Source organism: Euleptes europaea, chromosome 11 (genome assembly GCF_029931775.1).
Source record: "Euleptes europaea isolate rEulEur1 chromosome 11, rEulEur1.hap1, whole genome shotgun sequence".
Lineage (NCBI taxonomy): Eukaryota > Metazoa > Chordata > Lepidosauria > Squamata > Sphaerodactylidae > Euleptes > Euleptes europaea.
The window spans coordinates 75,635,851-75,646,562 of record NC_079322.1 but is presented as its reverse complement, the minus strand read 5'-3'; the positions used below and the strand labels follow the sequence as shown (position 1 = coordinate 75,646,562).

Below are 10,712 nucleotides of genomic sequence, written 5' to 3'. Positions count from 1 at the left end.
AACAGTCCGAATGACTGGGACGTCTTCCGTCCAAAGCTGATGAGGGGGAAGTCTGTGTTGCAACATGACTTTGGTGGTTTAAAGGTCACGACAGTGTTCCCCACGCTTTTGGTAGCTGAGGGTTTTTTTGGTCTTAGCTGAAAGTATAGGCTTTGCATCTGAAAGGGTTTCTTTTTAGAGTATCTTAAGTAGAACCCTGGAAGGAATCTCTACCCCCACAGCCAGTCTTTCAGTGTTATATACATGAAGCTGCCTTAAACTGAATCAAAGTCTATCAAAGTCAGTATTGTCTACTCAGGCCAGCAGCGGCTCTCCAGGGTCTCAGGCAGAGGTCTTTCACAGCACCTACTTGCCTAGCGTGGTATAGTGATTAAGAACAGCAGTTTGGAGCGGTGAACTCTGATTTGGAGAACCGGGTTCGATTCCCCACTCCTACACATGAGCAGCGGAGGCTAATCTGGTGAACCGGGTTGGTTTCCCCACTCCTACACACGAAGCCAGCTGGGTGACCTTGGGCTAGTCACAGTTCTCTTAGAGCTCTCTCAGCTCCACCTATCTCAAGGTGTCTATTGTGGGGAAGGGAAGGTGATTGTAAGCTGCTTTGATTCTTCCTTAAGTGGTAGAGAAAGTCGGCATATTAAAACCAACTCTTCTTCTTCTTCTAGTCCTTTTAACTGGAGATGCCGGGGATTGAACCTGGGACCTTCTGCATGCCAGGAAGATGCTCTACCACTGAGCCACAGCCCCTCCCCAAAGCTGTGATGGCTGTTCTGGCCATATTTTCTGAGATAAAGTAATTCTGCTGTGTCCAGGCTCAGGAGCTGCATGTGGCTCTTTGACATGCCATCGGTGGCTCTTCTGAGTGCCATTCCCCAATGCGGCACTTGCCCCATGTTTCAGGATAGTAGGGTCCATGGTTGACGGATGGTTCCTACCTTGAAACACTGGCATAGGGGCTGAAGGAGACGGAAGATGAGAGCCTTACTGATCTGTGGGCTTTGTGGCAGGGATGGGAGGAAAGGGCCACTATTATGCCCAAGCGCTGGTAGTTCAGGCGTTGTGGAGTTAGGGCTGCCTCCTTTTCAAACCTACCCTGTGGCATGTTTCAACTCCTTGTCGCCTTTGCAGAGTTTAATAATTTCTTAGTCAGGAATGGCGCTGAGCTGCAGTTTCCTTATCTGCGTTGGCCTGAAAAACTCATGCTGGTCTTTGTTTATGAAACAGCTAAGAGCCACAAATAAGTTGATAGCTTTTTAAAAATATATCTCTTTTTTTAACAGAAACTTCAATTGAATATCAGGTAGAGGTCTTGCACATCACCTGTTTGTCTTGCGTGGTGTGAGCAGCAGTTTGGAGTGGTAGACTCGGATCTGGAGAACCGGGTTTGATTCCCCACTCCTCCACATGAGCGGTGGACACTAATCTGGTGAATTGGGTTGATTTCCCCACTCCTCCACATGGTGCCAGCTGGGTGACCTTGGGCTATCAATACTGCATTTTAACTCATAATTCTGTGCAGTGAGCAGATTGTAAATAGTTTACTTAACTGCTCTCAAACATGTCATGTAAACCAGAATTAGTTATCCATCTGATTCACCATTTGCCTCTCAACATCAATGTTGTTTAGTGGCGTACTTTTTAAATAAGCCGTCAGTGTAATCATGCAGAAACTTATCTTTTAACTTCTCTAGCTACTATGTTTTACTTGGAAGACAATTTTTCTTACAGTGTCTGGCAAAGACATTACAAGCAGTTGCTATTGCATATAGGACCTATTCTTGAAGAGAAAATAAGAGACAGACAACAATGTTCTGGTGTGCAATCGTATTAATAACTCCTGAGGAGATGCCTCACTGTCCAGGCTGGTCAGATGCCATGGATGGTTCTAAAGAATACCTCTGTCCTCTTCCTACTTTCTCCCTGTCCTTTTTTTAAAAGTTTTTTTTCCTACCTTCAGCTTAGTTGGAAGGTCATTACTGAATGCAGTCTCAATTCTCTCGAGGTTTTAGAAGCTTCCTGTGACTTGATCGAGGAATGGGGTTAAAATATCTCAAATTAATTCAGCTTGAAATCTGGGACCAGAGTACCTTGGACATTGTGAAATCTGCTCTTCTTGGGACGCTTAATAGCCTAGAAATTGTCAGTCACACATTGGGGTATAGAAACCAACTATTCTTCTTCTAGACTCTGAGCTAGTCTTCTAGGGGCCTGAACTATAAAGCGGGATTAAGCAATGCCTGCAAGAAATGTAAATGACTTCTGGATTTTTCAGCAGAGTATTAATTTTGTTGTTTCTGAATGGGTTCGTGCTTCCTTTCTTACAGTTAACATGACCTCCAACATGACAGACATTCCTCTTCCCAGCTATGAGGCAGAAGAGAGCCAGACCTCGAAACTGATGAAAAAATCCCGGGAATCGCCGTTTGTCCCAGTTGGTAAGTCACTTACAGAGTCGTATTTTGCAATTGCCTCTTTGAACTAGGAAAAAAATAGGCAAGTGCCCTAGGGCTAAGAAATGGGTGTGAATATACTGCAGGGTTAGTCAGACAGTACAAACAGGAAATTATCTTGAAATATTGCTTCCTCATCCTAACCAGTATTGGAGCAAGGGTGCTTTCTCAAAAGTCTCAGGCATCTAGGCCTATTGCTGTTTCCTCCAGTAAATAGCTTTTCACTGGGGGCTCAAGCGTGCTCACATTTCCCATACGTGCACCCTTACCTAATGTGCTAAGAAGGAACTGCTATTGCTTCTTGGTTGGGCTAGTTTGCACACCCACGTACATAAGCGTGACTTCTTATAACCTGAACATTGGTTGAATCTGTAACAGTTTCGTTGGACCTAATGTGGCAAGCTTACCTCTAAGCAGTTGCTTGATTTATGCACGTATTGGCAGAGTGTATTGGAGGATCACCCTGACCCAGATGGCCCAGGCTAGCCTGATCTCCTCAGATCTCAGAAGCTAAGCAGGGTCAGCACTGGTTAGTACTTGGCCAGAAGCCCACCAAGGAAGTCTAAGGTTGCTACGCAGAGGAAGGCAGTGGCAAACCACCTCTGTTCATCCCTTGCCTTGAAAATCCGATGGGGTTGCCATTAATCAGCTGCGACTTGGCAGCACTTTCCACCCCGTTAGAGGATCTTAGCTTTGCCTCAGTCTACCTAAAAGGGCCAGGGAATCATCTGAAAGGAATGTTATGCAGGCTTGCTGCCCTAGTTAGGCAGGCCTAGCCCTGTTTGCTGCCTGAATGGAAGACCACCTGGGGATCCTGTATAAAACATAGAGGGAAGGGGCATTGTAACAATAAATCACTAGCTGATGTGACTTGGGACAAAGGCAGCTAGCATGCTTAGGGACCTTCACTACTCTGACGAAGTAAAGGTCATAAAGTAGGGTTTGAGGTGGGAGGGGCTGTGGCTCAGTGGTAGAGCATCTGCTTGGCATTCAGAGAGTGTCTAATTCAATCTCCAGCATCTCCAGTTGAAAGGACCAGGCAGTAGGCGATGTGAAAGACCCCTGCCTGAGACCCTGGAGAGCCGCTGCCCATCTGAGTGGACAGTTCTGACCTTGATGGACCAATGGTCTGATTCGGTATAAGGGAGATTCATGGGTAAGATTGCTAGGTCCTTATGAGTCAGACACAGGCACTCTGCTTAGAACTATGCATTTAGTGCGCAGTAGCTGTTAAACGTATGGGCCACAGAGCGATGCTCATCACATCCGATTCGACTCATGTCCTGCATATTATCAAGATACAGTGCATGTAAAATTGTTATATTGTACCAGGAAACATAGAAATAATGTTCTGTTGATGCACTTGAGCTACTGGCCAGGATCCAGAAAAACCATCTGACTGGTTTCCTGGAAGCGGGGTCTTTTGTTTTTTGATACAGCAGTCCTTCGTGCCAAGGGTCATTTCAAAAGCAGTTTGTAGTGGGAAGGGGGGCAGCTCTTCAAAGAGGAATAAATACAAATCCTGGTTTAGAGCAAACCTGTTCTGTGAGCCTAAGCAGACGTTGCTTTTACAGCTGTTTTAAATAGAGTTCAGTCGTAAAGAGTATTGCAGCTTTTATGGCGAAGGAGTATAAACGTCATAGCCCTGTCCCTGCTTGACGCCGCCTCTCTCTGCTTTTCTAGGCATCGCGGGCTTTGCGGCGGTGGTGGCCTACGGGTTGTACAAGCTGAAGCACAGAGGGAACACGAAGATGTCTGTCCATCTGATTCACATGCGGGTGGCAGCGCAGGGCTTCATCGTGGGCGCAATGACCTGTGGTACGTACCTGAACGGGAGAGGGCATTTGGCCCTGCTGATACTTCTGCTGGCGTTTGGACTGCTAACGTTTCCCACAAATCTTTGTTTTCCGGTTTGTCAAGGCCTCTGAACGATGGCATCTTGTTCATGGGGTGTGCTCTGATTTATCTGAGAGCAAGCGTATGTCACTTGCAGAAATCATATTCCAACGCTATTTATTTAAAACCTTGCTGTTCTGCCTTTCAATCAACTTTAGGGTCCCCAAGACAGTGAATGATCAGAAAGATTAAAACAAGCTTTTGAAATAAGTATAAAAACAGTTACAAATGCCAACTAAAGAAAACACATACACTGGAAGGTGGGTCAGCGAGTGAATGCCAAATGAAAAACAGATTTTTTTTTTTACCCACTGTTCAAATAACAAGAGGGGACAGGGAAATCTCCTTGGGGAAGAAATTCCATAATTTTGGAATGGGCTCCTGCCCCCCTCCTGCGTGTTTATGGCTTTGTGTAGTCTTGTTTGTTTGGGCAGTGTGAAGGGCCGAGTGGATTTCCTGTGACCACGGGGTTGCATCTAGAAGGATTTAAAAATCTGACTAGATGTGCCTGACCTTGCTTCTTCCCTGTCAAACCCCTACCTCTGTCTTTTGCTCCAGCCTCCCTGAAAATTTGCTCTGTTGTTGGTTGTCATCCTCCTCTATATATGCAGAGTTCTGTAAAGGTTACAGAGGTAGATGAGGTAGCTGGAGTAGAAGCCACCAGGTGACCAACAGGTCCTCGGCAGGTGCAACCTGCAAGTGTTGGATCATCCCTGCAAGAAGGTGTGCATCCCATCTAGCAAGAAGCAACGGTAGCATAGTTGCATTTCTATCTGTCTTGCTCAGCTGCTACTTCCATTTTGATCTGGGTATTTATTTATGTGTCTTTCTCATTGATACTCAAGGCAGATTCTACAGTGTAAGTCAATGCAATTGATAGGATGAGACATCTAATAAGCAATGGAACACTAAATATATGTTACTGTTATATTGCATATTAGACATAAATATAATATGTTTACAGCACAAGGCTGGCCGTCACAGAAGTATGGCAATTGAAAGACCGTCGGAAATAGAATGGTTAAACAAAGTAAAAGAACCGTTTACCGAAGTTAACTTTACTACAAAAACGCCAAGACGTTGAAAGGACGACAGAGTGTGTAACAGTGATTTTAAGGATTGAAGAAGAGCTGCAGAAAGATATAAGAGTTAAATAATTAAACTTAGGAAAGCATGTGTTTGGTAGTTGAACTAATATACGGTGATGTTTGTATACCATAGTTGTTGCATGTTATGGCGTACCACTGTTTATTGTTTGTTAGTAAAATCATTTATTGTTGTTCACTAATACATAATAATAAAGGCAATATAACAGTACTGGAATTACAGAAATCTCAAATGAAGCATAAGGTATTAAACTTGATATCAGTTGGAGGAAACCGTATTACATAAGTAGAAAACAATGGTGTGAGAGCTGGATAATACATACAGCAAACAGATAATATGTACTATATTCAGTGGTACTGTTTATGGTCCCGTTCCCTTTACTCAAGTGTTCTCCTGAACCATTTTGTTATAATGTAGTCCTATTGATGGAACTGCCAGTATGCCTTCCTTTCAGCCAAAACCCTGATAACATCCCTATTCATTTTTCTCTTTGTCTTGCAGGTGTGCTTTACTCGATGTATCGGGAATACTTGGCCAAACCCAAACCCTAGGGAAAAGCCAACGGAAGCCTGTGTATGCTGGTGTTCTTATGTGCTTGAATGATAGACATCACACAGAGTTGGTGCAGCAATGCAAACAAAACAGGAGGCTGTAGCCCTAAAATATAATACATCTCATACTAGTGAAAGGATTTCTGCTCTGCCAGTCCAACTCCAGCTTAGGTCCTTGCTCTCAAATGCTGCCCTTCTCTCTTTCTGTCCTGATTGAGGCCACAAACTCTGATTCCCCCCCCCTTGCAGATTACAATTCTAACCCCGCGTCACCCTTTCTTTTCACTGTACAGAACAAGAAAGGTCCACTTGGTGGCCCAGAGATCCAGCATTTCATTCCTTGGTGCGATTCCTTTAGGCTGTGGTTGGATTAATGAAGCAAGAAAATGTTTTGGGGTTTTTTGGCCAGTGTTGATGCTGCACTGAGAGTTACAAGAAGATCATTCTGCCCCTCACTAGCTTTACGTTCTTTAAAACTCACCTTTTCACCTGTAAGACAATATGTGATGGGGCAGTCCCTGCACATTTTGTTCTTTCACAGTATGAAGCCTTAAATAATGGATTAAATTATTTAACCTTTTTATTTATTACACAGTGGTAATCAAGTAGTGACTGTGTGTCTCCTTGGACTGGAGGAGACAATAACAGTTACTTGGAATTATTTTTGTAAATGACACGCTTCTTGTTGGGTGTATGTCACACAGTATTTTTAAAGTTCATGTTTTGGATTATTGGAGCAGTAAAAACATCTTGGAATGCTTTGGAGTACAAGGATATGCTGAGTATTTCCCCCCCACAAATCACTGAGTGGTATTTGTTAACAGCTAGGTGTTGACAGCTAATAGGCTTGGGAATTATATGTGTCTTCAGCAGAATTTAAAATCTAAAAAAATTATCTCAAGTTGCTTGCATTCCTTGATTTTATCATGGTAGTGAAAATGGTGTTAAATGCAGTAAATCTGTCTAATCCAATGACTGGTTTTATTAAATACATTACATAAGAACCATCTTACTATGTCACAGTGTTGATCTGTGTGGTCTTGTTATGCCGACTTGGTATGCCTTGTTGTGTGTAGCCTCGGTTAATAGATAAAGCATGGACAGACCTGACTACCCTCTTCTGGAACACAATCCATGTAATACTTTCATTAGGACCAACCCAATGACATATAGTAGTATGCAGATATTCCAGTTCCCCAGCACTCTTCATCAAACCAGATGTTACAAATAAAAAAGGGAGAAAAGTAGATTTTAAGCAGATAGTTAGGTCATGTGTTAAGACCTCCTGGTGCCAGCTGATGGTCAAATAAGAATCAGGCTTGAGGTTGCTACAGGCCCTTTTACATCAGAGGAGAAAAGAGAATATACAGATCCATGGAGTCCCAGAGGTACTATTTGTGAGAGCTCCTTGAATTGCAGCTAAAACAGATCTTTAATAGTTAACAACACCTTTGCCCTTCCCAGTCGCTTCATCCTTTCTCAACTGTGCCTGATGGTACTTGGGGAAAAGTTTCAGAAATCTCTGCTTTTGTCCTGGGAAACTCAGTAGCTCTGTTTCCAGCTAAATTTAATTTGCCTGTGAATGCAGTGTGTTGTAAAATTAGAGCAGAATCTTGGTTCTGCTGATTTACAGATACTTGTTCTTAAGAGGGATACTGTATTCTCCGTACAAAGTAAGATCTAGGTCAGTGCTGTCCCATGCCAGTCTTATTCTGGGTGTGGGCCGAGAGGTTTAGTAAGGGCAAGAGGGGTGGATTTTCTCCACTGCTGCTTTTGGTTTGAAGAGGAAATCACAAAGTGTAACTGTGGATTCTAATTCTGTTGTATGGCCCAGGCTAGCCTGATCTCGTCAGATCTTGGAAGCTAAGCAGGGTCGGCCCTGGCTAATAGTTGGATGGGAGACCTCCAGATAATACCAGGGCCGTGACATGGAGACAGGCGATGGCAAACCACCTTGAAAACCCTATGGGGTCACCATAGGTCAGCTGTGACTTGATGGCCCTTTCCACCAACAACTTTGGATACAGGACCAAGTGCTGGACATCAAGCAGAACCACCAGAACTCAGGCTGATAGGCCACACTGGATGGGGGCAGGCCCGTGGATGACGATGCCATTTTAAAGGGATTTTTAAAAGCCGTGAAGGCCTACCCTGATACTTGATGACATCAACATGACAAAGTTGAAGGGGGGCTAGAACTGTAGAACTAATTTTATAATTATCCCATGTGCACTTGTGCAGCTGGTGAAAATGGGATGGATAGCTATGAATGCTCTTGGAAGCCAAGAATTTGTTTGGAAGATCCTGAGCATGATGAAATGGCTGTATTCTCCTGCTGCAGCTATTTTGGCACTTGAAAAGGGCGGGACGAGCTCCTCAGCCTGCAGCACTGCGGGCCCAGTCAGGGTGAGGCCTTCACTGCATTTTTAGAATCAAAATCATAAAGAGTTGGAAGGGACCACCAGGGTCATCTAGTCCAACCCCTGCACAATGCAGGAAATTCACAACTACCTCCCCCCACACCCCCAGTGACCCCCTACTCCATGCCCAGAAGATGGCCGAGATGCCCTCCCTCTCAGGATCTGCCTAAGGTCATAGAATCAGCATTGCTGACAGATGGCCATCTAACCTCTTAAAAACCTCCAGGGAAGGAGAGCCCACCAACTCCCGAGGAAGCCTGATCCAACGAGGAACCACTCTGTTAGAAAGTTCTTCCTAATGTCTAGACGGAAAGTCTTTTGATTTAATTTCAACCCATTGGTTCTGATCTGACCTTCTGGGGCAACAGAAAACAACTCGGCACCATCCTCTATATGACAGCCCTTCAAGTACTTGAAGATGGTTATCATATCACCTCTCAGTCTTTATATTGCTTTATATGGTATGGTCTGCCCTCATGTCTAGTATGGCCCTAAGTTAAGGATAAGGGACTTTTAATAGGGGAAGAAGAGAAGTTAAATAGTTATTTATAGTGTTTGACTTAATGGGGGGGGGGTGTTTCTCACAGGGTTCCTCTAGAATTCCTTCTGGCCCTACTACTTGTGAACTGCTGTGACGAGTAGGCTTCATCTGTTGGATTTAGACCTGTCTAGCCTCTACTTAAAAAAAAAAAAAAAACAGTTCAGTAGTCCTGTGTTCAGCCCTGTAGCCAGCCATCCTTACCTTGGCTGCCATGTTTCCAAGAACACTGAAGAAATTGCTGAATTCTTCCATCCATTTCCTCATAAGCAGTAAAACATCTATGATTCTTGCAGACACCTAGAGTACACATGTAGTTTAGTATTAAATGAATATTAGTAATAACAATGTTTATTTAATAACATCTTTCTCTTATGAAATCCATGTGTCAAAACAAGTAGAAAAACATCATTATAATGTCAAAATCTCTGCATTAAATTATAAATCTCAAAATGATAATGCCCAAGGCTGCATTGATTCCTTTCATTTACCACCATTCTGATATTTTATAAATAGACTTCTTTGCATGAATAAATTCTAAGTGGATAATCTCTTTTCTTCTCTTTGCCTAAATGATGTAATCTTACCCATCAACATAATACGCCAACATCTGAGCCAGGACTCAACAGGAGGGCGTCTCTTTTTATTCCAATGCTTGGCCACTGACATCCTCACTGCCAAGATCAGATTCCTTTAAAATGAGAATAAGTTTATTCTTTGACTCCTGGGCACTTAACCATGTTTAAAGAGCATCTTTCTTAAATAAACTCAGTGGTTGCTTTTACATGCCTGGCCATGCTCAGAATCATAGTAAAAAAATTTACAGGGCCATTTAAGCACGAGGGTGATGAGGATCTTCCCTAAAAGCCAGGGATTTTTTGAGGGAGTGGTTGGAGCACAGTTCGGAGCACCTGGGACAGGCGAAGTTAAGCAATGCGTCCCAGAGACGGAGCCGTGCTCACCCGCAGGAGCTACACTGGTGGAGTTAGGAGCTGAGGTGAGAAGTCAGAGGAGAGGATTTGAAGGTTAGGTTTGGAGGGTTAGTTGAGGAGGAAAGTATTGTCTCGAGTTATAGAATCATAGAGTTGGAAGGGACCACCAGAGTCATCTAGTCCAACCCCCTGAAATCCACAACTACCTCCCCCCACACTCACCCCCACTGACCCCTACTCCATACCCAGAAGATGGCCACACACAAAAATAGCCTCCAGGATCCCTGGCCAATCTGGCCGGGAGGAAAATTGCTTCTTGAGTTATTTTGTGTGTTCTTTCTAAATAAACTGCGTTCTTGTTCACTGTTCAAAGAAACAATCTGGTGTCTTATCTGTGTGAAGGTTCCTTGGTTGGGTGGGTTTTAAAACTCAGTCTGGGATCTTGTCCCTTTGAAGCCAGTTCATGTTCTTCTGAATGTCCCAGGAAATTGAAACGGTGATAGGAGGGGAAAATTTTATTTATTCTTTACGTTACACCTTTCTCACAGAGACTCAAAGCAGACTACCTATAGTGACTCAGTGCAGTCAACAACATGGGACATCCAGTAACCGATGCATTGGGATTTTAGAAGTCTGGAACTACCAGAAAGAACTGAAGCTTAGCATAAATACAAATAAGACATTAAACAGTACAAAAATTACATAAAAATTACATAACTTCAGGAGAGCCAGCGTGGTGTAGTGATTAAGAGCGGTGGGACTAATCTGGAGAACTGGGTTTGATTCCCCACTCCTCCACATTGTGGAGGCAGGCAGTG

At 43.7% G+C, this 10,712-nt stretch overlaps 1 protein-coding gene across 1 annotated transcript; it reads left to right on the top strand.

Moving 5' to 3' along the window:
• The first annotated feature begins 2,329 nt into the window (after positions 1-2,329).
• HIGD1A (HIG1 hypoxia inducible domain family member 1A) lies at positions 2,330-6,056 on the top strand. Its single transcript, XM_056857809.1, has 3 exons — positions 2,330-2,435; positions 4,134-4,268; positions 5,955-6,056. Exons 1-3 carry the CDS (start codon positions 2,330-2,332, stop codon positions 6,002-6,004), a joined length of 291 nt encoding a protein of 96 aa, XP_056713787.1. The 3' UTR covers positions 6,005-6,056.
• The last annotated feature ends 4,656 nt before the right edge of the window (positions 6,057-10,712 follow it).